The sequence below is a fragment of the Melozone crissalis genome, unplaced genomic scaffold, assembly GCF_028551555.1.
Source record: "Melozone crissalis strain CALT ecotype California unplaced genomic scaffold, PUWL_Pcris_2 ptg000108l_1, whole genome shotgun sequence".
NCBI classification, from domain to species: domain Eukaryota; kingdom Metazoa; phylum Chordata; class Aves; order Passeriformes; family Passerellidae; genus Melozone; species Melozone crissalis.
In genome coordinates this window covers 1,288,224-1,313,670 of record NW_026535885.1, presented here as the reverse complement: position 1 = coordinate 1,313,670, position 25,447 = coordinate 1,288,224, and the positions used below count along the sequence as shown (strand labels likewise).

Here is a 25,447-nt window from a genome sequence, read left to right as displayed (position 1 = left end):
GGCCTTGGGCTCCCCCTGAGCCAGGTGGGGCAGGAGGGAACAGTTTGGGCTCTGCTGCACTTTGGGCTCAGCAGGATTCTGCTGTCCCAGGGCTGGATGCACAGGGAGGGCCCAGGAGCTCCCAGCCCGGGCTGGCTGCAGCCCCCGGGGCTTCCCATGGGGGTTCCAGGCCCGTGGTGCCAAACCAGGCCCTGGCTCTGTTCTCTGTTCGTTGTGGTTCTGCTCTGTGAGATGCAAAGACCTGGGGGATGAGGATGAGGAGGGGGGAGGCTGAGGATGCCCCAGCCTTCCTGCCCCATGCCAGAGGCAGGAGGGGGAGCTGGAAGTGCCCTCCCAGGACAGTGACAGCCCTCGGGAAGGAGGCAGGGCTGGCTCACAGCATCCTGGGCTCAGCCAGCCCTCGGTCACAGCTCAGTTCTTGCTGAAGCCCGTGGGGTTCTGCAGCTGCCACCGCCACAGGTCCTCACCTGGAACGGGAGGAGGGAGGTGAGGGAGGGCAGGGGGCTGGCAGTGCCCGCTGTGCCAGGGAGGGGATGCCCTTACACATCTTGTCCAGGCCAAAGGCAGCTTTCCAGCCCAGCTCCCGCTCGGCCAGAGCGGGGTCGGCGTAGCAGGAGGCCACGTCCCCCTCGCGCCGCGCCGCGATCCGGTACTTGATCTGCAGGGAGAGCAGCACCGAGGGCTCGGGGGGTCCCGGGGGTCTGGGGGGGATCAGGGGCCCTGTGGGAGCAGCTGCTCCCCCTGTGAGCCTGCAGCTCTGCCCTTACCTCCCGCCCCGAGGCTTTCTCCATGGCCCGGACCATCTGCAGCACGGAGTAGCCGGTGCCTGTGCCCAGGTTGTAGATCTGGGAGGAGGATAAAGGACAGGGATCAAAGGGAGAAGGGCCAGGCTCCCCTTCAGCCCCCACGGGCACCCCCACACCCCCTCAGGGCTGGCAGCACCCCGAGGTTGGCACCTTGCAGCCACACTTCTCCTTGAGCTTCTTCAGAGCAGCGATGTGGCCCTTGGCCAGATCCACGACGTGGATGTAATCCCTGACACCTGTGGGGACACAGAGGGTGAGGGCAGGGCCAGGGGTTTGGGAATCCCAAATTCCCCCATCCCCTGACGCACCCGTTCCATCGTCAGTCTTGTAGTCGTTCCCAAAGACGCTCAGGAATTCCCGGCGCCCCACTGCCACCTGCACAGAGGGACAGCCCCGTGGAGCCCCAGCACCTGTGTCCCCTCCCTGGCACCCCCGGGGGCTCTGGGGGCTCTACCTGAGCCACGTAGGGCATGAGGTTGTTGGGGATGCCCTGAGGGTCCTCCCCGATCATCCCCGACTCGTGGGCGCCGATGGGGTTAAAGTAGCGCAGGAGGACGGCGTTCCAGTCCTGGGGACACACGGACAGGGCTGCCAGGTCACCCCGTGGGGACACAGCCAGCGTGGGGACACAGCCCCACGGGGCAGCTCCTCACCTTCTCTGCTCTGCAGAGATCCCGGATCATCTCCTCGATGAAGAACTTGGATTTGCCGTAGGGGTTGGTGCAGCCCCCGACCGGGTGATTCTCGTCCAGAGGGAGGTACTTGGGGTCCCCGTAGACGGTGGCAGAGCTGCTGAACACGATGTTCCTCACGCCGTGGGCCCTCATGGTCTGTCAGGGGCAATGGGCAGCATTGATCCAGCTCTGTGCCCTGTGCCAGCCCTCCGGGGGTGCTGGCAGGGCAGGGGGAGCAGCCCGGGATCACCCCCGGCCCCTCTCACCTCCAGCAGCCCGATGGTCCCGGTGAGGTTCACTCGGTAATACTCCAGAGGCTTCTGCACCGACTCCCCCACGGCCTTGAGCCCCGCAAAGTGCATCACGGCCGAGAAGCGGTGCTGCAGGGGAACGGGCTGGGATCAGGGGCAGGACAGCGGGAACGGGCTGGGATCAGGGGCACGGGAACGGGAACGGGCTGGGATCCCCCAGGATCCCCGCCCCGCCGGCCCGGGGCGCTCCCACAGGAGCGGGCACCGCGTTCCCTCCCTCTCCCGTGGCTCCCACCCCTGCCAGGGTTCCCGGAGCCGCCCCGGGCCCTGCAGCTCCCGCTCGCACCTTCCCGAAGAGCTCCTGCAGCGCCGCCCGGTCCGTGATGTCGAGCTCCTGGAAGAGCACGGGCCGGTGCGCGATCTCCTGCACCCGCCGGAGGCTCTCGGGGAGCTCCTCGGAGCCTGGGGATGACGGAGGGGATTGAGGGGGGCTGGAGCCGGGCCCAGGCCGGGCACGGGGCCGGGCCGGGGCTGCCGTACCTCGGATGGCGTTGTGGAAGTTGTCGATGACCACGGGCTCGTAGCCCGCCTGCAGCAGCTCCAGCACGCAGTGGCTGCCGATGTAGCCGGCGCCGCCCGTCACCAGGATGGTCTCGGCCATGGCTCCTGCGGGGAAAGCGCAGAGCCGGGGTGGGCACGGCCCGGTACAGGTACGGCACGGTATGGACCGGCACGGCCCGGTACAGGTACAGCACGGCCCGGTACAGGTACGGCACGGTATGGACCGGCACGGCCCGGTACAGGTACGGCACGGTATGGACCGGCACGGCCCGGTACAGGTACAGCACGGCACGGCACGGCCCGGTACAGGTACGGCACGGCCCGGTACAGGTACGGCCCGGCCAGGTCGGTGCTGCCCGAGGGACGGGCGGGGCGGGGCAGGGCCGGTCACACGTCCCGGACACGGAGGTGGCACCTCCCGGAGACGAGCCCGGGTTGTTCCTGTTCCACCCTGGGCTCACCTGTCCGCCTCAGGGCAGCAGTTCTCGCTGTTAATTAACTCATTAACTCATTAATCAATGAATGAATTGGGGTGGTCTCCGCGGGGTACCAGCTCTGCCCTTCAGCCGCTCCGTTTCCCAGCCCCGCAGGGAGGGCTCGGGGACAGCAGGGGGTACCCGCGGGACCCCGGCCCGGGGAGAGGCGGGAGCCCCGGGAGGACCCGGACCGGGACCGGGACATTTCCCTCCGGAGCTGCGGCCCCAAGCGGAGCCCCCCAAACTCACGGGCTGGGGGAACAGCACCGGGCCCGGTGAAAGGCAAAATATCGCGGATTTCAGCCGGGAGCGGGGACGGCCCGGGAGGAGCGGAGGGTCCCGGGGCCGAGGGGCAGAACCGGGGACCGGAATCGCTCCAGAGCGCGGGGGTGCCCCAAGCCGCGGGGGTTTGGGTGTCCCTACTAAAGGCAGCAGGGCAGGACAGCACACCCGTTCCCCTGCCCGTTCCTGCCGATCCCCCCGGTTCCCCCCCGGTCTCTCACCCGCTGCTGCCGCCGCTCCCGCTCAGCCCCGTGAGGGGCGCGGCCCCTTTAAGGCCGGGCCTTGGCCCCGCCCCTCGGCGCCACGCGCGCGGCTCCTCCATGGAAACGTGTCAGGGCTACGGGGCGGCGGCGGGGACAAAACTCCGCGGGGGACGGCGGCCATTGGTGGGAGGAGGCGGGGCCACCGCGGGGCGCTCAGTGCCGCAGCGCCCCCTGGCGGCCGGAGGAGGCCGGTGCCCCAAAACCCCGAATTATTGTCCCAAATCCCGAATTATTGCCCCAAATCCCGAATTATTGCCCCAAAATCCCGAATTATTGCCCCAAATCCCGAATTATTGCCCCATTCCGCCCCATTTCTGCAGCGTTCATTAGCAAAGGTTTGGTAACTTTTTGTTACAGTTTATTGCAGTCATGTGGAGAGGAGGCACACGCAGCCTCACACCTGTCCTGGCCCTCAAAGGACAAAGTTCCTGTGCTTCTCTCCAGTCTCACAAATAAAGTGCTCCATAAATTACTTTAAAAAGAGCTGGGGGTGGTTCCCAAGGTCCTGAGCACTGAGGAGTTTCACTCTCTGCTCCCAGGGTGGAAGGAATTCCTCACCCCCAGCCCACCATGGTGCAATTTCCACGCACAAGAGGCACCTGGAGCCAAACCAGCAGCCAAAGCTCCTTTGTTGGTTCAGCTGAATCAAATTTTCACAGTTTAGATTATTAAATAACGTGTTTATTACTCCTGGTGTGCCAGGGTATCTTACAACAGATACACAGAGCAGCAGCACACACAGCCCTGAAGGCTGAGGGGGCCCCAGGGGAGGTTTGGGCTCAGCCTTGGGCTGTTTGTGGAGGGGAGAGAGGGGAGAAAGGACAGCCTGAGCTGGAGCTGAGCTCCAACTGCAAAATCTGTGCTCAGGGCTCTCCTGTGCCCCTCCACATCCTCCCCTCTCCAAGGCACGTGGGGACAGGCTCAAGGTCCAATAGAACACAATCTAACACGAGATCCTCTCACTTCTTCCTAATTCTGGTGGATTTTGAGCTTCCTCTCAAATGCTGAGCTGGGAAGGAGCTCAGGAGGTCAGACAGGAATCCCAGCCAGGGCTGGATCCTCGATTTCTTGATCCAAGGAGAATTCCCAGTCAGTGTCACAGTCTGCAGGAGGCCTGAGACACCTTGGAGTTGGTTTTTCTGTTCAGGGCATTGCAGATGAAGGTGCCTGTGTCCATCAGCTTCTGCAGATCCACCCCCTGCATGGCAAAGGCCCAGGACACACCTTGAGGGACATCTCCCACCACCCCAGGGTGGCTCATACCCCGTCCAGCCTGGCCTTGGGCACTCCAGGGGCAGCCACAGCTGCTCTGGGCACCCGTGCCAGGCCTGCCCACCCTCCCAGGGATGTTTTCCCTGATATCCCATCTCACACTGCCCCTGTCCTGTCCCCACCATGCCCAGGCTGCTGCCCTGTGCAGTGCCCTGAGCAGAGCCTGGGGTGGCACTCACCGTGTGGATGCCCAGCCCGTTGAGCATGTACACCAGATCCTCTGTGGCCACGTTCCCAGAGGCTCCCTGGGCATAGGGGCACCCCCCAAGGCCGGCCACGGACGCGTCCACCACGCTCACCCCCATCTGCAGACAGAGCCCGGCTCAGGGGCTGCTCTGGCAGCACAAATCTGCAATTCCCAGCAAGCCCAACCTCCCCAAGGGCGGCTGCTCCATTTGTGGGGCTGCCCCATCCCTGGCAGTGCCCCAGGCCAGGCTGGGTGGGCTTGGAGCAGCCTGGGCCAGTGGCAGATGGGCAGGGGGTGGCACAAGATGGGCTCTAAGGTCCTTTAAGGAATTCCCTGGCAGGAATTTGTGCTGCAGAGCAGGGATCCTACCTGCAGGGCCACCAGGATGTTGGCCAGGGCCTGGCCATAGGTGTCATGGCAGTGAACAGCCAGGGCCCCCACGGGCACCTCCTTCATCACCGCTGCCAGCATCTCCCTCATGGAGCCCGGGGTGCCCACGCCGATGGTGTCCCCCAGGGAGATCTCGTAGCACCCCATGGAGTACATCTGCTTGGAGACCTGGGAGGGCCAGCAGGGCATCAGAGGGCATCAGAGGGCATCCTCCCCTCCCAGAGCTGATTCCTGCTGCACCACAATCCCCTGGACACCCCTCCTTCCCTCCCAGAGCTGATTCCTGCTGCACCCTAATTCCCTGGACTCATTCCCAGAGCTCATTCCTACTGTACAAAATCCCCTGGACACTCATTCCCTCCTCAGAGCTCATTGCTGCTGTACAATAAATCCCTGGACATTCCTACTTCCCTTCCACAGCTGATTCCTGCTGCACCACAATCTCCTGGACATTCCTCCTTCCATCCCCAGAGCTGATTCCTGCTGCACCCTAATTCCCTGGACACTCCTCCTCCCCTCCCAGAGCTCATTCCTGCTGTACAATAATCCCCTGGCCACTCCTCTCTGAGATTAAAAACCCAAACCCCCCCTCAGTTCCCCATTTCAGCCTCTGAGGACCTGGATATTCCCTTAAATATCCCCCTTTTATCCTGGATATCCCCAGTGCCCACCTCACACCCCTCAAAATCAACCAGAGCCCTCTCAGGAGTCCTGGCTGTGTTCATGAGTGACTCACCTCTGCAACTTTAGCTGCAGAAATCTTCCCTTCATAGGGACATCCAAGGACACAGGAGACGTATCTGTGGTTAAAAAATAACAAACAAACTTTTAGCTGGAAAGGGGCAGTGGGATTCTATTGACAAACCAGTCAGGACTTGTGCACCTCCCATGTCTGCAAGATGGGAGAATCAATTTTTATATTCCCGTGGCCAAAGGTTACAGGATTTCACCAATTTCTCCTTCCATGGGTGTAAAATTTGCCAAGATGAGCCCAGAGGGCTGATGGGGATGTGATCTGTGCACTTCCATGTGGGATGCTGGCCAAGAAAATCTGACCCCAAGTGAATGTGGGTGAGCTGCAGCAGGAAGGCCTTACCCCCTGACAGGAATGCTGGCCTCCTTGGCTGCCCTCATCACCTCCTCAAACCTCTCCAGGCTCTCCTCGATGGAGCAGTTGATGTTTTTCTGGGTGAAGAGCTCGGATGCTGCCCCAAAGATCGACACCTCTTTGGCCCCTGCTGCCACCTGCAAACAGAAAATCCCAAACTGGAACCACAGCACCCCTGAGGCTGGAACAGAGCCCTGAGATCAGCAGCTCCAAGCTTTACCCCAGCATTTAAATCAAAGCCAGGGGATTGTTCTTGTGAGGGAAATGACAAACAGAGCCCCAACTTCATGATTCCATGGCCAAGAGTTAATCCAAGGGTTTCAGAGGCATCTCTGAAGTCTCAAACCAGCCCATAAACACCTCCCTTTACAGAAACTCCTCTGTTCCTAAATAAATCTGCCTTGCTTCTTTCGAGCTGAAGATCTTGGGGCTCTCCTCCTCAGTGTCTCTGTGATCTGCAATCCCTACTGCAGCTCTCTCATTTTACAAAAGCATTTTCCCCCAAGCATCCCAATCCTTCCCTCAGCAGCAAAACCAGCAGGACAGCCCTGAGCCTGCCTGGGAAAGGGTGCAGGCGGAGGAGCAGGGGCAGTGCAGAGCCCAGGGGGATATCGGGGTGCCCCCAGCCCTCACCGCTGCCTGGAAGCCCCTGAGGTTTGGGGTGAGCACGGGGTAACTGATGCCAGGGCATTTCCTGATGCCCTGCAGCACCTCGGTGTGATCAGCCATCTGCAAAGCAAAGAAACATCTGTGAGGGTTCTGCACTTCTGCCAGAAAATCAGCACTAAAACTCCTTTTGTAAAGGGAACAGAAATGTGCAGGGATCAGAGCCTCCCAAAGCAAACAGAGCTGCAGCCTGGGAGGGGCCAGGGGTCACCCAGCCAGGCACAAACAGAGTCTGTGTGTGACCTGTGTGTCCCTCTGCCCTGTCCAGGGTCCAAAGGGAAGCTCTGGGATGTTTTAACTCCTCCTGCCCAGTAACAGGGAGCTGGGAACCAGCAGAAGCACTGGATTGCTGCACTTTCAGAGCACAGCACTGCAAATCCTGTGTGAACACTGACCTGGGGAACCCACTTGGGGGACACGAAGCTGGTGGCCTCTATGACCTGCAGCCCTGTCTCTGACAGCATGTTGATTAAATTGATCTTCACTGGGGTGGGCACAAGATTCTAAGAAGAACAAGAAAAGAAAAATTACTTAAAGTTATTATTATTCACACAATAAACTCTTCCACTGCTGAAATAAAAAGCAGCGAATTTTCAACATAAAAAGCAGTATTTAAAGAAAAATACTGCCCATTGGGGGGCACAGGGGGCGTTTGGGGGGTCTGGCTGGAGAATCCCCCGGGAGGAGCCGGGAGCCGCCGTTACCTTCTCGTTCTGGAGCCCATCGCGGGGTCCCACCTCCACCACCTTCACTCGCTTCGGGTACGGCCCGCCCGCCGCCGCACCGGAGCTCACCTGGCACGGAGGGCACGGTCAGCCGGGCCCCGGTACCGATCCCCCCACGGGGGCCCCGTCCGGGTCTGTCCCGGTGCCCTCGGTCCCTTTTCCCGCAGTTCCGATCCCCTCAGACCCTCTGTCCCCGGATCCGATCCCCCGGTCCCTCAGTCCCGGTTCCGATCCCCTGGTCCCTTTTCTCCCCCGGTCCCTCAGTCCCGGATCCGATCCCCCGGTCCCTCAGTCCCGGTTCCGATCCCCCGTTCCCGGTGCCCCCGCTCCCTTTGTCCCAGGTCCGATTCCCCCTGGTCTCTCTGTCCCCGTTCCCGGTGCCCCCGGTCCCCCTGTCCCGTTCCCGGTGTCCCCGGTCCCTCTGTCCCGGTCCCTTTCGCCCCCGTTCCCGGTGCCCTCGGTCCCTCTGTCCCAGTCCCTTTTCCCCCGTTCCCGGTGCCCCCGGTTCCGATCCCCTGGTCTCTTTTCTCCCCCTGTCCCTCTGTCCCGGTTCCGATCCCCCTGCCCCGTTCCCGGTGCCCCCGCTCCCTTTGTCCCGGTTCCGATTTCCCCTGGTCTCTTTGTCCCCGTTCCCGGTGCCCCCGCTCCCTTTGTCCCGGTTCCGATTCCCCCTGGTCTCTCTGTCCCCGGTCCCTCAGTCCCGGTCCCCCTGTCCCGTTCCCGGTGTCCCCGGTCCCTCACGGGCCGCAGCGATCCCGCCCAGCGGGGCAGCAGCCGCCGCGCCGCCATGTCCGCCGCGCTCACGTGACCGCACACACCCCCCGACACCTGACATTACCGGGGCGTGGCATTGGGGGCGTGGCTGCGGCGGTCACGTGAGCGCAGCCCCACATGGCACCGTCCCCTCTGTCCCCTCCGTCCCCGGTCCCGCCCGCAGCCCCGGTCCCGGTACCTGTCCCTGTCCCTGTGCCCAGGCGCCGTCCCGCGGCGCGCAGCCCGTGTCACAGCGCGGCATCTTCCCCTGCGCCTCTGCCCCGCCGCCGCGCCCGCCGCGCCCTTATAGCGGGGCTTTGCCGGTGCTCGGCGCGCCGAGTAAACACCGAGCTGTTTGTTTGGGGCGGGCCCCGCTCCGCGCCAGGGGTCACCGGCACCGCTGATGGGGCAGTGAGGCAGAGGCCATCGCTCCGTTGTCCCCGTTTGTCGCATTTTTTTGTTTGTAACGGCGTCACCGGCGGCGCTCCCGTGAGCGGCTCCTGGCACTCGGTGCCGGTGGATGTTTGTTTGTCCCTTGGGTAACGGCGCCCACGGCACCGGCTCCGCACGTGGCCCGGCCCCGGGGCTCTGCTCCAGCTCGGCTCGGAGTGTCCTGGCAGGTTTAGCTGGGATAGGAACAAAACAGCCTGCCTGCCACGCGTGGGGTGCCTGCAACGTTTGGGGTGCCTGCAACGTTTGGGGTGCCTGCAATGCTTGGGGTGCCTGCAATGCTTGGGGTGCCTGTAACGTTTGGGGTGCCTGCAATGCTTGGGGTGCCTGCAATGCTTGGGGTGCCTGTAACGTTTGGGGTGCCTGCAATGCTTGGGGTGCCTGCAGTGCTGGGGTGCCTTCACAAGCACCTGTGCTCTCGGTCATCACTCACACCCACACTGTTGAACCCTTTTTGGGAAGTTCAGCAGCCACGCAGGAGCCATGCTCTCACTGGAACCCAAAGTTCACAAGTTCAGGAGTGCAATTCACAACGGTGGAGTCTCTTCAATTCACTAAGAACAAAGTCTTTTGTTGTAGCTGTGTCCAGCAGAATACCAATAAAAGTTTGTTGATGGATTTGTGTATTTTTTATAGATGATCTCTTCCAGCAAGGTTCCATTAGATTTATTCATCATGGGAGCAGCTGATCAGAGCTGTTCCAACCAACACTGAAGTGACACAAGGCAACAGAAACTGGAGGAGAGATTCTCTCAAGTGAAAAATCATGTATTCAATGTGAAACACAAAATTCCTCTTGGCTTCAATCAAAACCAAAGGCACTGGGAGATGCTGTGAACCCCCACAGGCATCACTTCACCCCCTCAAGCTTCACCACCCAGCCAGGCTGGGCAGGGAGGGGAGATGGCAGCATGTAGGGCAGGGTTATGAGCATCCCTGCCCCTGGCTGGACCTGCCACTCCAGACTGCCAGCAAAGCCCAGCAGTGTCACCTGCAGAGGAAGGAAGGAAGGGGACACTCAGCTGGGGCTCAGCAGCCTCATTTGCACAGCCCAGAGCCCCTGCAGGTCCCCAGCCATGGCTCACATGGCACAGGGGTGACTCAGGGGTGTTTGAAGGCCACAGCAAGCTGCAGTTTGTTGTTTGGGGTCCCCAGGCATGGCTCAGGTGGCACAGGGGATGACACAGGGGTGTTTGGAGGCCACAGTAAGCTGCAGTTTGTTGTTTGGGGTCCCCAGCCATGGCTCAGGTGGCACAGGGGTGGCACAGGGGTGTTTGGAGGCCACAGCAGGCTGCAGTTTGTTGTTTGGGGTCCCCAGGCATGGCTCAGGTGGCACAGGGGGTGGCACAGGGGTGTTTGAAGGCCACAGCAGGCTGCAGTTTGTTGTTTGGGGTCCCCAGGCATGGCTCAGGTGGCACAGGGGGTGGCACAGGGGTGTTTGAAGGCCACAGCAAACTGCAGTTTGTTGTTTGGGGTCCCCAGGCATGGCTCAGGTGGCACAGGGGTGTTTGGAGGCCACAGCAGGCTGCAGTTTGTTGTTTGGGGTTTGTTTGTTGCTGATGCTTTGCCCCTGTTTGTTCAGAGCAAAGGCCACTGCCACGTGTGCGTCACTGTGACATGTGCCACCAGCAGGGCACTGCACCTGGGCTGCAGGACAGCCACTCCTGCTGCCCTCCCCTGCAACAGCAGGATCAACACACCCCAGGAGAGACTGGAATCTTCGCTGGCAGCTCCTGTGCCACGTTCCACATGAGCCAAAGCCTGGGGAACAGCCTGGGGTGCTGCCAGGAGCCCACAGCACACACCCTCCCTGTAGCCATGAGATGTTCTGAAAAATCCTTTCCTTAGGATCTTTTTGTCCTGAGAAGCTGAGAGGCCTCAGCAACAAAATGCAAACAATGGTTATCTGCTGCTGTGGAGTGCAACAGGTGCATCTGGGATTGGTCTCAGAGTTGTTTCTAATTAATGGCCAATCACAGTCAGCTAGCTCAGACTCTGACTTGGTCCGAGCCACAAACCTTTGTTATCATTCCTTCTTTTTCTATTCTTAGCCAGCCTGCTGATGGAATCCTTTCTTCTATTCTTTTAGTATAGTTTTAATATAATATATAATAAAATAATAAATCAAGCCTTCTGAAACATGGAGTCAGATCCTCATCTCTTCCCTCATCCTCAGACCCCAGTGAACACCACCACACCTCCCCACTCCCCCAGCTCCTGAACAAATCCAGGCTGGCCCTTCCCACCCCCAAATGCCCCCAGATGCTCTCAGTGTGTGCTCAGTCCCTCACCTGTGTGCCTGGGGATGCAATGGGTGAGGACAGGTGCAGGACATTGTCCCGAGGCCAGAGCAGGAAGATGGCAAAGACCATGGGTCCCTTGGAGGTGTACCTGGGGGAGCAGGAGTTCAGCAGGGGAAGGGCACAAACCTCACCTTCCCAGACAGCACAAGAACACAATTCTGCCCTCTGTCACCACACAGGGGTCACCCACCGCCCCCAGCTCCAAATTTAGGAAAAGGTAAGAAATAAACACCAGCTCAGCTGGTCTGAGCAGCAGGGCCCTCACCAGACAGTGTCTGTGGTGTTCTCCATCTGCACCCTCCAAGGCTGGGACTCATAAATCGCCTCTCCATTGGTGCCCAGCCACCTCCCAAGGGCCAGGAGTCTCTCTTGGAAGATGGGGACAATCACCCCTTCTTTTGTAGGTCCCACATTGAGGAGGTAGTTGCCACCCAAACTCACAGTCTGCACCAGCTCCTGCGGCAGATAAAGCAAAATAACATTATCTTCACCTCAGACACAGACACGGAGCAGTTTAACCCAGAAGCCCCTCCCTCCCTCCCAGCAATCCCCCCCGGCTGTTCGGGTCAGGTTTCTCACCTCGATCATGCTCATTTCATCCATGACCTCGGGCAGGCTCATGTTGCTGCGGTAGCCCCAGGAGAGCCTGTCCAGGGAGGAGCACATCTCCCACTTGTGCTGGGGCAGCGTGCCCGGCCTGAACTTGTCAGCACAGTTGTAGAAACCCCCGTGGCGGCAGGAGCAGCCCCGACCCCAGCGGTCATTGACAACCACGGTGTCCTGAGAGAAGGAAAACAGCTCAGGGCACAGATCCTTCTGTTCCTGGGCTGTCCAGCTGGCAGGCACCCCCCTGAGGAAGCACCAAAAATTCATTCCCAGTGTAATGGAAACCCTCCTGAGAAGGCTGAACGCCTCCCTCTGCTCAGGCAGGAGCTGAGGCAGCAAAGATGAGCGTCCATCAAAGGTTGGAGCTGTCCCAGCAGCACAGCCCAGGCTCTCTTTTTGTCAGAGAATAAAACACCAAATGTGCAGGAGGTTTCTGGTTTGATCCCACACCCCACAGCCTCCTGCCCTCCCACACCCACCCAGAGCCAGGAGGGGCAGCAGGCACTGGTACCTTCACAGGGCTGTCGTTGTAGAGCCAGGCAAGGAAAGAGGTGGAATTCCAGTAGGAATCTGGAGCTTCCCAGTCCCCATCCGACCAGATCAGGTCTGGTTTGTATCTAAGGGAGACAGAAGTTGTTTCATAAAGGCTCATCTGCTCCTGCCACGCTCTGTTTCTTCCCCTTCCCACTGCCTGCCATCACCAGGAGGTTTTTGCTTCATTTTCTGCTTCACACAAAGCTCTACGGGAGGTTCTTGCAGCAGCAAAGAACAAGGTGTAGATCCACAGCTCAAAACAGGGTGCAGTTCTTCCAAAAAACCCAGAATCTGGCACTTCAGTGCACATTCTTGAGATGGGACAATGACCCACAAGCCCAAGCCTTTTATTTTTGTCAGCAAGGGGAAGCAAGACAAGGATGAAAATTCCCAGTGAAATCACTTTTCTATTCTACTAAATACTGAACAGTTTGTTCCACTTCCAGCCACCCTGCACAAAGGCAGGATTAAAGGGAATTGCAGGAAAAATTTGTCCCTGGTTATTCTACAGATTAGACCTTCCACAGGTTAGAACTGAACCCCTTTTCTAATTACCACAAATCATTACTGCTTAGCAAAGAGAATTTGCCTCGGCAAAAATCAACATTTCTCTTCTTTGCACCCACTCTGCACCTTTCTCTACAGAACTGAAACCAGGAAATGCTGGTGATTCTGAACTGGTTGTGGCTCTTACTTTAAGACAAGATCATAAAGTTCTGGCATCGTCTTCTTTAAAACAAAGCTCTGGGTCTTGAAGTCATTTTGTTTGTCAGCGAGGTAGAGAGGGTTAAACCACTCCATCAGGGAGTGATACAGCCCGTAACGCAGGTTGCTGAAGGACAAAACACAGAGGGGAGAGTTAGGCTTCAGTGGGGATTAGGAAGCAGTGGAAATTGAATTACTGGCATTATTATTTTTCATCATTTGCAAGCACTCCATTTTTCACAGGGTTTTCTGCGGTTTGTCAAGCAGAGCCAGGAGCATTCACTGCTCTCAGAGCAGAGCTCCCTGCCAGGGCCTCACCTCTCCCTGAGGGCCTCTCCCAGCTCTCCCACCAGGTCCCGGTGGGGCCCTGTATCCACAGAATTCCAGTTCCAGGACACTGGTGACCCCCAATTGGTGAAGCCCTCGTGGTGCTTGGTGGTCAGGACCACGTATCTGAGAGGAGAAAAGGAATTGCTGGGATGGCAAAGGAACAAATGAGGTATTTCCCAACCCCATTGCAATCCCAGTCACTAAAACAGCAAGGCACTGGATAACCACACTGTGAGGAGCTCTCTGCCACTATCCCTTAGATTTAGAAGCAAATACAAGAATAAGAGAGGCTTTTAGCGGACTTTAATGCTGGGAAAGAATGAACGGGAAGCACTTAGGAAAGAGCAAGAGCCTTCATCTTCTCAGCACCCCTCAGGGATGCCCAGCACTGTTCAGGGACCCCCCCATCCCCTCAGGGAACCCCAGCCATGGCACTCATCCCCTCAGGGACCCCTGACCATGGCACTCATCCCCTCAGGGATCTCCAATCCCCTCAGGGACCCCCTCCCCCCATCCCCTCAGGGACCCCTGACCATGGCACTCATCCCCTCAGGGACCCCAGCTCCGGCCATCCCGGCGCTGACCTGGCCCCGGCCCGCTGGAAGAGCTGTGCCCACTGTCGGGGCTGGAAGTCGTAGGCGGTGAAATGAGGCGCGAACTCCGCGTAGGTGGTGCCGGGCGGGAAGCGGCGGCGCACGAAGCTCTCGTAGGCGGCATCGTGCTGGCCCTGCCAGTGCCACCAGAACCACTCGGAGCCCCAGGCGGGCACGGAGAACACCCCCCAGTGCACGAACACCCCCACCTTGGCCCGGTCGTACCAGGCGGGCAGCGGCCGCGCGTCCAGGCTGGCCCAGTCCGGGCGGTAGGGGGGCGCGGCCAGGCCCGGGCCCAGCGCGGCCACCACACCGAGCAGCGCCAGCGCCGCCATGGCCGGCACCCGGTGACGTCACCAACGCAGCGGGTCCCGGGGCCGCGGGTTCGAGGCTGGGGCCCGACAGCTGCCCGAGGGCACGGCGGGGAATGAACCGGGGAGGGATGGGGGACATCGGGGATAGCCCAAATAATCAGGGAATATCCCGGGGAGGGATGGAGGGATAACCCCAACAATCGGCAAATATCCTGGGAAGAGATGGAGGAACACTGAAGATAGCCCCGACCATCAGGGAATATCCCAGTGAGGGATGTAGAGACCTCAAAAATAACCCCAATAATCGGGGAATATCCTGGCATAGAGGGATAACTCCAACAATCCTAGGGAGAGATGGAGGGATAACCCAAATAATTGAGGAATATCTCAGGGAGGGACGGAGGAACACCAGGGAAAACCCCAATAATCCACCCTGATCATCCCTGGAGCCGTGTCCAACCACTCATGGAGCTCTGGCAGCCTCGGGGCTGTGCCCATTCCCTGGGGAGCCTGGGCACTGCATCCTCTGGGACACAGGGCAGAGTGCAAGGGCCTCGTGGCCGTGCCCCAGGCAGGCTCATCCCTGTTGGAGGCATTTTGGGGGCTGGCAGGAGCCCAGCTGCTCCAGGTCACCGGTGAATGGCCCTGTCCCATTTCATTGTCCATTCAGTCAGAAGTGCTGCTTTGGCGTAATTTGCAGAAAAACAACCCCAAACAAGTTCCTCATGCTCAAAGTATCTGCCCCAGTTTGGGCTTAACCTTGTCACCTGGAGAACTTTGTACACCAGGAAAGAAAAGGAAGAAAGTCCTGGAAAATGGCTTGTATGTTTAATCACATAACATCCCACAAACAGCTGTGTGGTTTGGTCAGTTCTCCTGAAATCTGCTGGAAGGAATGTGCTGCCTGCAAGGTCCTGTCTGCCCCAGCTCTGGCCAAGTCCTTAAGCCACAGGGAGAGGTTGGAAAAGCCCTCCCAGACCATCGAGTCCCAGCTGTGACCAGTCCTCACTTTGTCACCAACCCAAAGCACTGAGTGCCACACCCAGGTGACACCTACAAGGACAGGGACTCCAAACCTCCCTGGGCAGCTCCTTCCAAAGCTTTTCCATAAAGAAATTCCTGCTGATGTCCAACCTGAACCTCCCCTGGTGGGAGATTATCACAGAATCATGGAATATCCCGAGCTGGAAGGGACACCCCAAGGACCATCCAGTCCTGGCCCTGCACAGGACACCCCAACAATCCCAGCCTGTGCCTGAGAGCAAAGTCTGTGCACGTCATGTCCCAGCATTGAAGGGTGACATCAGCAGGAGCTGTCTCCCCATCACAGCTGACCCCTCAACTCCCATCAGAAGAGAAAATAAAAAGAAGAGTGATCCAGACTGTTCCTTGCAGGCTCAGTGGGTGGATCTCCCCCGGTGCCTCCCTACACGGCGTGCGTGTCCTCGCAGACGGTCTCTATCACGGAGGACTTGTGGCTGCTCTCTGCTTCTGGGCTCTCCCCAGGGGCCTTCAGCTGCCTCCTGAAGTGGGACAGCACCCTCCTCAGGGAGGAGAAGAGCTCCTTGCTCCTCAGGGCGTAAATGACGGGGTTGACCATGGAGTTGAGCAGGCAGAGGGTGCTGCAGAAGGCGAACACCTTGCGCAGGCGGTCGCTCAACCTGCCGAAGATGCTGTAGGTCATCAGCACGAGCACGGGGGACCAGCAGAGCACGAGCACAGCCAGCACCATCACCAGGGTCTTGGCCAGCATCACGTCCATCCTCATCCTGCTGTTCTGCTTCCCTGCCTGTGCCTGGTGCTGCTCCATGTAGGCCACGTGCTGCCGAGCCCTCCAGAGCACGTGGGCGTAGGCGCAGACGATGCAGCCCAGCAGCACCACGACCCAGCAGAGCCAGCCCGACAGGTAATTGTCATCCACAAAGGGGAACAGCTCGGAGCAGTGGGAATCCAGCGTGCAGCAGTTCCAGCCCAGCAGGGGCAGGCCAGCAATGGCGGCACAGGTCACCCAGAGCGCTGCCAGGGCTGTCCAGGCCCTTTTCCTGGTCATCAGGACCTTGTACTGCGAGGGCCGGCTGATGGAGAGGTAGCGGTCCAGGGCTGTGAGCAGCAGGCTGCTGAGGGAGGCTGAGAAGGAGGTGTTCACCCCTCCCAGCTGCAGCAGGAACACCTCCTTGGAGAAACCAGCCTCGTTGAACACGTGGAAGTTCACGAAGCTGCAGACAAAGATGATGCTGGCCAGCATGTCAGCCAGGGCCAGGCTGCCGATGAAGAGGTAGGAAGGCTTCTTCCTGATCCCAGGGGATGAGAAAATCAGGTAGAGCACCAGAGAGTTCTCAAAAACACACATTGTCCCAAAGAGGCCACACAGGATGCCAATGCTTATCTTCTGTGCCTGCGTGCTGAGCACCATGAAGCACTCCATGGTGTTCCCGCTGCACTTGGAGGCGTTTGCAGGGATCCTGCAGGAATCCATGGTGGGTACCTGGAGCTGGGAGCTCACAGAGAGCCTGCTGCTTCCCTCTGCACTTCCTCAGGTGCTCTGGAAAAGGTGGAGGTGAAGAGGACTTAACAAGCAATAAATTTACCCAAGATGCTTTCTTCTCTTTAGAGGCAAGTAAGGAAAATGAAATCAGCCCACAGAGAGCTGCTTTCAGCTCCACTGCCCAACCACTGGAGCCAACTTCCATGCTTTTCCCAGCTGGTTGTTTAGCTGAGACCCATCTCCCACAGCCCAGGGGCACCCTGGCTGTACCACCTCGGTGGGAAGCAAGAGGGAAGCAGCACCACTGACAATTGTACAAATCCTGAGCCAGATCTTACCAGGACTCACTGCTCAGGGCCAGCAGCACTGGAAGGGACAGCTCAGGGGGACACACAGCTGCCAAAGGCAGCCCAAGGGGAGCACAAAACTGCCACAACATCCCTGCCTCCATGGCTTTTTCCTTGGAACCAGCCCTAGGCCAGGGCTGCTCTTCCTGCCTAGGGTTAGGGTTGTCAGAGTGATGAATAGATGTTATTAGAGATTAATTAGAGATCGATATTAGAGTACAGGTTGGACATACAAACTGAGACCACCTGAGCCTAAGAACCTCTGCCCACACCCAGAATTAGGTTCATTTCATCAATACTTTTAGCACCAGCAGAGGTGTGATGGAGGGAAGTGCCTGATTTTGCACAGGGCAGATGCTGAGCTACTCAGTGCACTCTGCAGCAAGAGCTGGGTTTTTCTCCACAGTTCTGCAGCTCAATTTAAGCCCCTTCATGTTCATAACCTGTCCTTGAGGCGTTATTTTCTCCCATTCTTTCTGTGGATTGCCATAAACCAAGTTGTGCAGCCTTGGATTTCAGGGAACAAGTTCATCCTGGACTGGGTTAGAGCAGGTGTAAAAACACACTACAACCAGCTGTGGGATACCCCAAACCTGCCTGGAGTACAGCAAAATGCTGTGCCCAAGCCCAGGGAACAGGACCCCTCTTCCCAAAAGCTTCCAGGATCCCTCATGCAGGCAATGGGATCGTGAGTTCCCTCTGCTGGAGGAGAGCACTGAGCTGACAGCGTTCCCTCTCCCCCAGAACAATTCACTGTCCCTCGCTGCCCTGGGCTCTCTTGTGAAAGAGGAAATGTCCCAAACACCCACGGCACGGCCAGGATGTGTGACAGACACAGAGCTGGGGCAGAGCTGTGGGTTCCAGCCTCCTGTGCCCCTCCACCTGCCTGCCGTGTGAAATTCAGCTGCCGCTGGAGGCGACAGCAGCCAGCACTGCCCAGCAAACCTCAGCCGTGACATCTCAGCAGAGATGGGTTTGTAAAACATGGGGGTTTTAACTGGCCTGGGGACTTCCTTCTCCACTGATTTCCCCAACACTCATCTCTCTTCCTGTGTTTCAGGAGTTGCAAAATGCCCCAAGGACTCGAGAGGCTGCCCAGGAGGTGACAGAGAAGAGCCCCAGCCCCACATTTGACTGCCAGGGGTGGCTGCAGGGAGTTCAGTGCAGGTTTCAGGCACAGCAGGGCAATCCTGATTTCCTGATTGGGATTTCTTGGTGTTCCAGGCTGGACTTTGGGCTGATGTGTGGCTGAGTGTTGCAGCAAGCTGCCCTCCTCTTACATCAGGCTCCTGCATGGGGTAACAACACAGGAGAGGATGTTGCCCTCAGACCTCAGTGCTCTCGTTTCCTGCAGCCCTTCTCAGGAACACCTCACAGGCAGCAGGAATTACCAACTGCTGTTATTGAACCTGACACATCCCTCCCTCTGGAGAGAGATGGATTCAGCAGACAGATGGACTTCTCATACAGCAGGGCTCACCAGGGAGCAGCTGCCTCGAGTTTCCAACCCTCCCCAGCCAAACCCCAGCATCCAAACCAAGACATTTCTTCATTAACAGCCTCCAGCATCACCTTGGCATCCATTACCTGCAGCCAGCATTCCCAGGACCACCATAAATCCTCAAACCTGCAGTTGTGCAATATCCAACTCACATCCTTAGGAGCCTGGAAAGCACTGAACACCAGGCAAGGGAGTGAGGGCAGCAAAATGCCATCCCTGATGTTGCGCTGCTTGGGGAGAGAACCTGCTTATAATGTTAAAATAACTCCTGTGCTGCCCGTCCTGGCCCAGCTCTCTCCACTAGGCTGAAAAAACTCAGATAAGCCTCAGTTCAAAGTGGTATGCTGGGCTCAGATCAATCAGCCAGCCCTGACCTTCCTCTCCCACATCTGCTCTGTCTCAGGCTGAATGACAAGGACAGATCTCTGCTCCCCAGAGCCTCCTTGCAGCTCCTGTGTCCATGAGGGAAGCACAGAGCTTGCTCCAGCAAAAGGTCTCCTCTGCACAAGCATGAAAACACAGGCAGTGCCAGAAGCTCCTCTCCTTGCACTGCCTGTCCCTCGTTTTTTTGCTTTTTTGGCCACAAAGCTGCTTTTTCCTGCCCAGGGGACATTCTCCTCCTGTCAGATGGGCCCCTGGATCTGTTTGACCGTGGCCTCTGCCCCCTGCCTACCTTGGCTCCTGGGAGAAGTGCCAGCCCATATCTGGTTCCTGGGGGAGAGCTGACCTGCAGCATCCTCCACGGGACAGGTCCCACTCCCAGGGTGGAACCCCTTTCCAAGAGCAGATCTCCACCTCCTTGGGAATCCCAGCCCCATCATGGCTGTGCATCCAGCCAGGGAGCCACAGCCCCACGGGCTGACAGCTCAGCTCAACAAGAAAGGCACCAAGTGCCTTCTGGCCCTCCTGTGGCTCCAGGGGCTGTGGCACAGAGGGGCTGCTTCCCAGGAATGCAGCAGCTGAGCTCAGATTCCCTGGGCTGCTGCACAGGAGGAACTCTCTGATCACAGCACGGCATCACCTGCCAGCAGGAAGGCCCAGGGCAGGGAATATTTTGCCAAAATAATGTGGCCTTGTGTTGGAGATTTTTGCTCAGACATGGCTTGAAGGAAAAAGGCCATGAAAATATCCAGCTGATGGAAAAGTAGAAGGCTGCTGTAAGCAGCTAATTCTCACAGCCTGTTTCTGTAAACAACAAGAGTTCTCAGGCATGTTTATGTAAACAGCAGAAGTTCTCAGGTTGTTTTTAATAACAAGTAAATATCTTGTCCTTAGATAAGGTATGGGAAAGCAAAAGTGACAAACATGGAGGCCTTGAGAACCTTTCACACCAGGGTTCTCAGGCAGTTTTCTCATAACAGGTGAACATTCTATCTTTGGCTGTTTTGGGAAAGTAAAAGTAAGTTTTGAGAACACAAATCTTGGTATTGAAAACAAAAGGAGGGGTTGATGTGTAATCTCTGACCTATGGTGAGCTCGAATTTTGCAATATGCATGAAGTTAATTAACACTGTTATAAAAGGTGGCTGATTTGATCAATAAATGGGAGTTGATGCTGATCAACAAAGATGCGTCGTCTCCCTTCGCTTTCAACAGCCTTGCAATAGGGACCCCCCAGCAACAAGAGCAGAGCCCCAGCAAACAGCAGTGAATGAACAAGGGGTGAGTTATGAGGAACAGAACCCAGATCAGAGACTTGGGAATGCAGCATATTCCTGATGCAGCCCCAGTGACTGCAAAGTGAAACCTCCCCTCCCATCAGATCTGCTGCAAGCCCACTCACTCCAGCCTAACAGCTCCACCTGGCTTTGGGGAAATTCAATTTCCAAAGGAAGGAGTCCTTTCCCTCTCAGTGCCTCGCTGTGATTGATTCCAGCTGTGGGGCTGGCAGTGCCCTGCACACAGCAGCACCAATCCTGCTCCACTTGGGATGCCTCTGCCCTCACAGAGCCACCACAGCATCCTGCTGATGAAAAAGTTATGTACCAGTTGCTTAGATAATGTAAAATTAAATTTGCCTGCTGCAATCACCCAGTGCATTGTGCCTGCAGCACTCTGAAAGTGCTCTTGAATATTTCATGTGCAGAATATCTGAGAGTTTTGAGCTTTACAATAAAATAAAATGTCCTAAATGATCACCTACTATGAACATGTGCAGTGATTTATGCAAAAAATTGTCACTAATGCTTGCAAATTTCACTTGCTGAAGAAGCAAAGTATCTTTTGCTTTACAAACATTTTCGTTTATATGTGATTTCCTGGTTTAGTTGCAGAAGTTTTTCCATTATTTTGGAATCAGCTGTTCCCCCTGGTTTGTCCTGACCACATTACATGACACTGAGTGGGATTCCCTCCCTGATGTAAGAGCTGTCTGCCTCAAATGCCACACTGAGGATTATTTGATTATTTATCAGCTCTGCCCATGTGTGACTGTCTGAGGGACAGTGACACCCAGGACGGGGTGGGTGCAGAGCAGCTGCAAGTGCCACTTTGGGCACAAAGCAGGGCAAACCAGGGCTGCTCTCACTGCACCAAAACCATCACAGAAACACTGAACTCAGCATCACATCCCTGTGAGACTTTTGGAAATACTCTGACAGAGAATCAGAGAGGAAGGGACCTTAAAGCCCATCCAGTGCCATCCTTCCACCATCCCATGTTGCTCAAACCCCATCCAGCCTGGACTTGGACACTGCCAGGGATCCAGGGGCAGCCACAGCTGTGCCAGGACCTCCCCACCCTCACAACAAACAATTTCTTGAAACCCATTCCCCCTTGTCCTGTGACTCCAGTTCCAACATGAACAATTCCCAAAATCAGCTGTAAAGAGCTAACCCACAGCTTGCTCTGAAGCACTTACCTTTCATCTCCTGAAGAAAGGATCCATCCCAAAAAGCAGTGACACACTGCCTTGCAGTTTCTCCCCAACAGCTGATGGTGAACCCCAGGACTCTCCCGTGCAGCCGAGTCTCCCCAGGCTGCCTCGTGCAGGGCAGCACCGAGGGCTCTCACATCAGGGGTGATGTGAGAAGAGGGCCCAGGGCTGCAGGGTGCTGTGGGTCAGCAAACACGAACCACTCACCTCCCCACCGAGGCTCTGGGGCTGCCCATGGCTCGGGCTCTCGGGGCAGCTGCTGCAGCTGCGGACAGCGCCTGCTTCCCTCTCCCCTCACGGCACTTCTGCTTTCCTCTGCGTTTCTTGAACCGTTCTGCTTTATTCCCTGGGCTGGAAATCCATCAATGTGAATCCTTCCTCTGCCTCCTCGCTCTCTGGCACATTCTTTCGGAGAATGTGTGTCGGGTTTTCTTTCCTTCCTCCTTTCTCCTCTGGGTGTTGTGTTCTGCTGCCTGCTCGTGCCACATCTACAAGCACCCAAACCCTCCGGCTCGCTGAAATTGTCCTCCCAGTCCCTCTCATTTCTCCTTCTAACTGCAGAGTTTGAGGCAAGAGACACTCAGGTTCTCCTCCTGATTTCTCTGGGAGCAGGGAAAAGTATGAGGGGGGAAAAAAGCAAGGAGGCAGATGTGGAAGAATCTGGATGTACCTGGTTGTGTGCAGGTCTAAGGGCAAGCTCAGAAATCTGCTGTCTGTGCCTGCATGAGCAGCACAAACCTCACCTGTGCCCCTGAATTTCTCTGTACACAGTCCACTCATGCCAGAGGGACGAGGTGATTTTCTCTCTTCAAGTGGAAGGAAAATCAAGGTCTTCAGCTCCACAATCCGTGTGGTCAGGAAGGACCTGGGGCTGCAGAGGCTGTGGTGCTGCTGTACCTGCTCTCATCCCTCCTCCCTCCAGTGACCACTTCTCTCTTGGCTGGGCTGGGCTGTGCTGGTGCTGATGGAAAGCAGGGACAGCTTTCCCTGCCTGGTGACACCGGGGACGATGTCACCGGTCAGGGGGGACAGGCAAGCTGGCCCCAAATCCCAAAGGAGCTGGCCACGCTGTGGTTGGATGTGACCATAAGGCTGCAGTGGGGACCTTGGAGGCGAAGCAAAGCCGTGATCCTTAGCCCTTGGCTGCTCCTTACCTGGCTGTGCCACCCAGAGCCACCCCACAGCCCCATCCCAGCACCAGCAACGCCGTTCTCCAGCTGGGAACTCAACTTTCCCTCCTGCAGGGATCCCAGTTCCCTCATTCGGTGGCATCACCAGCGGTTACACCGCGTCCTCTCCAAACCCCGCTTGGCCTCCTTCCCCTCGGGCAGCGGGTGCGGCTCGGGGTTCGGCAGCTCAGCGGAGCTCGACTGCCCTCTCCAGGGAAACCCGGACAGCGCCCGGGGACAGCTTGGGAGGAGGCAGAACTGGGAACTCGGCGCTTCCTCCTGGGCCCCGGCCGGGAAAAGGGGGTTCCTGGCTCTGCAGGGACCTTCCGCGGCTGGGAGGGGGTCTGGAAACCACAATAACCATGAGAGGCATCACAGGAGATGATGGGATGTCAGCTCTGTCTCAAAAAAAATTCTTCCATTGCTGCTCCAAACTGAGAAATTTGCAGCAGCAACAAGATTGTAAAGAGCAGGTGAGAAACAGAAAGATTCTTTATGCTGGTCCTGAGTTCCAACAGCAGCACCCAGCCCCAAATTATTCCCTGCTCTGACACAGCTTCACATCCAGCAGCATCCTGTGAAGCATGGCCCCAAGTTTCCTCTGTCTGCAGGGAGAACCTTGTGTCACAGGAAAGAAATATTATTATGGCAGCATGGTTAGAAGCTTTTGAATTTACTCTGATTTATAGTAAAAATTGTCCTGCCAGACTAAAGGAAAACCATCAGAGCTGATTCCTGTAATGTAAAGGGTTTTTGCTGGAATTAGCCTGCTTTGGGAACACCCCCATACTTGGGGTTGGAGCAACGCTGTGCAGGTGCTGGGGAAAGGGACTGTGAGCCTGGTACTGCTCAGGAGCGCAGGAGTTTCTGTCTCCAGAGCAGAGAGAGGAGCCCTGGGGCTGTTGGAAGGGTGCCTGTGCTCTGTGGGAGGACAGGGATTGCTCATTTTTCTCTGACTGTTGCGTTTGCTGGGCTGTGTTTGAAAACTGGGTGGTGCAGATGGGGCTGAGGGTCGGGCAGTGCTCACCTTGATAAGGTGTGACTCAGAGAGCCACGGTGAGTGACTCTGCTGCACTCATAGAGAAAATGCTCAGAAAAAAACCAACCCATCTTTACTGCCATGTCTAGCACAGCTCCTGAGAGCAAACAGGGCTTGGCTGAGGGATTGTCCTGTGCACAAACACCTCTGCTGCTCTCCTGGAGGGAGGAGGGTTCAGGTAGAACTGTTTTCCCTGCTGACAGGACGTGCACCAGGCATATTGATTTACAGGGGCTGAAGGCTCCTCTGTGACTCAGAGCCGGTGAGGGTTCCAACGGGAGCTGCTGAGGCACAAAACAGGGCGTGACTCGGCAGCCGTGCCTGATGTGTTTGTTTTCCAGAGTGGGAAAAGCTGTCAGCTGTGACAAAGCTGCTTCAGCACAAGCCCTTTAAAGCCCCCAGGCTCGGGGTTTGGCTCTGTCGGTGTCCAGGGGGGTTTTACCCCTGGTGCTGTTTGCTGGGTGCTGTGCACACCCCACACACCAATGCACAATGCTGGATGTGATCTCACACTCAGGAGCTCCAGCAGTGCAGAGGACAGAACTCGTGTTCTGAGCTGATCTAACTCAGGTGCTGCTGGATACCAACTTAATTCATGTCTAAAGCATATATCAATATACTTATAATGAGATTTAAACAATAAAAATGTTTAGTTTTATCACATTGTTTGGGTTCTTGAGCCTCTTCTCTATTTACCCTGCGGAGGTTCAAATGTCTGCTCAGTTCCTTTAGCTCACTGCTGTGAATATCCTGAGCTTCATTTAATGAACACGGGTGCTCTGCCAGGCAGAATAAAGGATATTCCAAACATTACTGAATACCCAGTGCTTCCATGCAGCCTTTAAAGAAAACACAAGCTCACACGTTTCCCTCATAAGGAAACTTAGATTAACAATCTGGTTAATGTTTGGCTCAGGTGGAAACGTCTAACGAGTTTCAAGTGTGTCATGGGGCTCTTGGAGCCACAAAATGTAAACATCTTGGGCTTACTGAAAGTCACCCACAGCCGGAAATTCGTCACTGTGAATAAAACTGGGGCAATGGTTCACTATTGATTTAACAAATGAGTCATCCGTGCTGCAGACTTCCTGCAGCATCCACGCTCAGCAGCTCCACTGAAACTCCCGGCCAGGAGTGTGTGTGTGCTGAGATCCAGCTCAGCTACGGCTGGGAGCACCTTAATGTGGGGCTAATGAAGCTCCGGAGGCTTTGTCTTCACTGGGACTTGCTGGTTGTGGCAGTGCCAGCACGGATGGAGCTGCGTCCCTGGGCTGGGTTAATGTTTGCTCTGAGAGGGAGTGGAGGTGCTGAGTGAGAAATAAAAGTGGCTGGGGAATTCCTTGAGGTGCTGTCACCGTGGCAGCAGGGAGCTGAGGAGGATTTGGGTAACACAGCTCCCTGGGAACATGAGGGAAGCTGGGATTTATTGCAGTCATCTTTGGAGTGCCTGGAGGAAGTGGAATAATCCAGACAGGGCAGACACTTGCACAATAGAAAACTCCTGCCTGTGCTGTGTACAGGTTATGAGAGGTGCACAGGAGGTCACTGAGTCTGTGGCACAGCAGGGTGGGTTTGGAGGCACTGCCCTGTCCCAGCAGTGTTTGAGGGCTCTGGAGCTGGAACTGGGCCTGTGGCACCTGCAAGACATCAGGGTGAGCACAGCACGATCCTCAGGGTGGGTTTGGAAGCACTGCCCTGTTCCAGCAGTGTTTGAGGGCTCTGGAGCTGGGCCTGTGGCACCTGCAAGACATCAGGGTGAGCACAGCACGATCCTCAGGGTGG

At 57.0% G+C, this 25,447-nt stretch overlaps 4 protein-coding genes across 6 annotated transcripts; all 4 read right to left on the bottom strand.

Annotated features, from left to right (window-relative positions):
* Positions 1–184: 184 nt before the first annotated feature.
* GALE (UDP-galactose-4-epimerase) lies at positions 185–2,434 on the bottom strand. 2 transcript variants are annotated; one of them, XM_054292282.1, is made up of 11 exons: positions 2,272–2,434; positions 2,078–2,193; positions 1,747–1,860; positions 1,460–1,636; positions 1,261–1,374; positions 1,115–1,181; positions 957–1,042; positions 768–845; positions 544–658; positions 378–467; positions 185–241 (listed from the first exon to the last, which is right to left on the bottom strand). In XM_054292282.1, the coding sequence occupies exons 1-10, from the start codon at positions 2,390–2,392 to the stop codon at positions 412–414; spliced, it is 1,044 nt and encodes a 347-aa protein (XP_054148257.1). In that variant the 5' UTR covers positions 2,393–2,434; the 3' UTR covers positions 185–241; positions 378–411. The 2 variants fall into 2 exon arrangements, with proteins under 2 accessions (XP_054148257.1, XP_054148256.1); XM_054292281.1 differs by having other exon boundaries at positions 191–467; positions 2,272–2,433.
* A 1,538-nt stretch (positions 2,435–3,972) lies between these two features.
* On the bottom strand, positions 3,973–8,452 carry HMGCL (3-hydroxy-3-methylglutaryl-CoA lyase). Of its 2 annotated transcripts, XM_054292286.1 has the most exons (9): positions 8,403–8,452; positions 7,641–7,730; positions 7,332–7,439; positions 6,904–6,999; positions 6,259–6,407; positions 5,899–5,962; positions 5,142–5,330; positions 4,765–4,890; positions 3,973–4,511 (listed from the first exon to the last, which is right to left on the bottom strand). In XM_054292286.1, exons 1-9 carry the CDS (start codon positions 8,448–8,450, stop codon positions 4,410–4,412), a joined length of 972 nt encoding a protein of 323 aa, XP_054148261.1. In that variant the 5' UTR covers positions 8,451–8,452; the 3' UTR covers positions 3,973–4,409. The 2 variants fall into 2 exon arrangements, with proteins under 2 accessions (XP_054148261.1, XP_054148262.1); XM_054292287.1 differs by lacking the exons at positions 7,641–7,730; positions 8,403–8,452 and adding an exon at positions 7,731–7,855.
* Positions 8,453–9,635: 1,183 nt separating this feature from the next.
* On the bottom strand, positions 9,636–14,285 carry FUCA1 (alpha-L-fucosidase 1). The gene is made up of 8 exons (XM_054292292.1): positions 13,927–14,285; positions 13,331–13,465; positions 13,002–13,139; positions 12,285–12,390; positions 11,747–11,947; positions 11,433–11,623; positions 11,156–11,255; positions 9,636–9,855 (listed from the first exon to the last, which is right to left on the bottom strand). The coding sequence occupies exons 1-8, from the start codon at positions 14,268–14,270 to the stop codon at positions 9,715–9,717; spliced, it is 1,356 nt and encodes a 451-aa protein (XP_054148267.1). The 5' UTR covers positions 14,271–14,285; the 3' UTR covers positions 9,636–9,714.
* Positions 14,286–15,675: 1,390 nt separating this feature from the next.
* On the bottom strand, positions 15,676–16,725 carry CNR2 (cannabinoid receptor 2). Its single transcript, XM_054292280.1, has one exon. It carries the CDS (start codon positions 16,723–16,725, stop codon positions 15,676–15,678), a length of 1,050 nt encoding a protein of 349 aa, XP_054148255.1.
* Positions 16,726–25,447: the final 8,722 nt, after the last annotated feature.

Bases quoted from the DNA above. Each gene is read 5' to 3' on its own strand.
- GALE (XM_054292282.1), bottom strand. From the start codon at position 2,392: ATGGCCGAGACCATCCTGGTGACGGGCGGCGCCGGCTACATCGGCAGC. The intron at 1,182-1,260 runs GTAGAGCCCCCA...CCCTCTGTGCAG, and splicing joins TCATGCCCTACGTGGCTCAG to GTGGCAGTGGGGCGCCGGGA. The intron at 1,043-1,114 runs GTGCGTCAGGGG...GTGTCCCCACAG, and splicing joins CAAGACTGACGATGGAACGG to GTGTCAGGGATTACATCCAC.
- HMGCL (XM_054292286.1), bottom strand. From the start codon at position 8,450: ATGGCGGCGCGGCGGCTGCTGCCCCGCTGGGCGGGATCGCTGCGGCCC. The intron at 7,440-7,640 runs GTAACGGCGGCT...TGTTCTTCTTAG, and splicing joins ATGGGCTCCAGAACGAGAAG to AATCTTGTGCCCACCCCAGT. The intron at 4,891-5,141 runs GTAGGATCCCTG...CTCTGTCTGCAG, and splicing joins ACATCCTGGTGGCCCTGCAG to ATGGGGGTGAGCGTGGTGGA.
- FUCA1 (XM_054292292.1), bottom strand. From the start codon at position 14,270: ATGGCGGCGCTGGCGCTGCTCGGTGTGGTGGCCGCGCTGGGCCCGGGC. The intron at 13,140-13,330 runs GTGAGGCCCTGG...TTTGTCCTTCAG, and splicing joins GGAGAGGCCCTCAGGGAGAG to CAACCTGCGTTACGGGCTGT. The intron at 11,624-11,746 runs GTGAGAAACCTG...TATCTGCCGCAG, and splicing joins ATGAAATGAGCATGATCGAG to GAGCTGGTGCAGACTGTGAG.
- CNR2 (XM_054292280.1), bottom strand. From the start codon at position 16,725: ATGGATTCCTGCAGGATCCCTGCAAACGCCTCCAAGTGCAGCGGGAAC.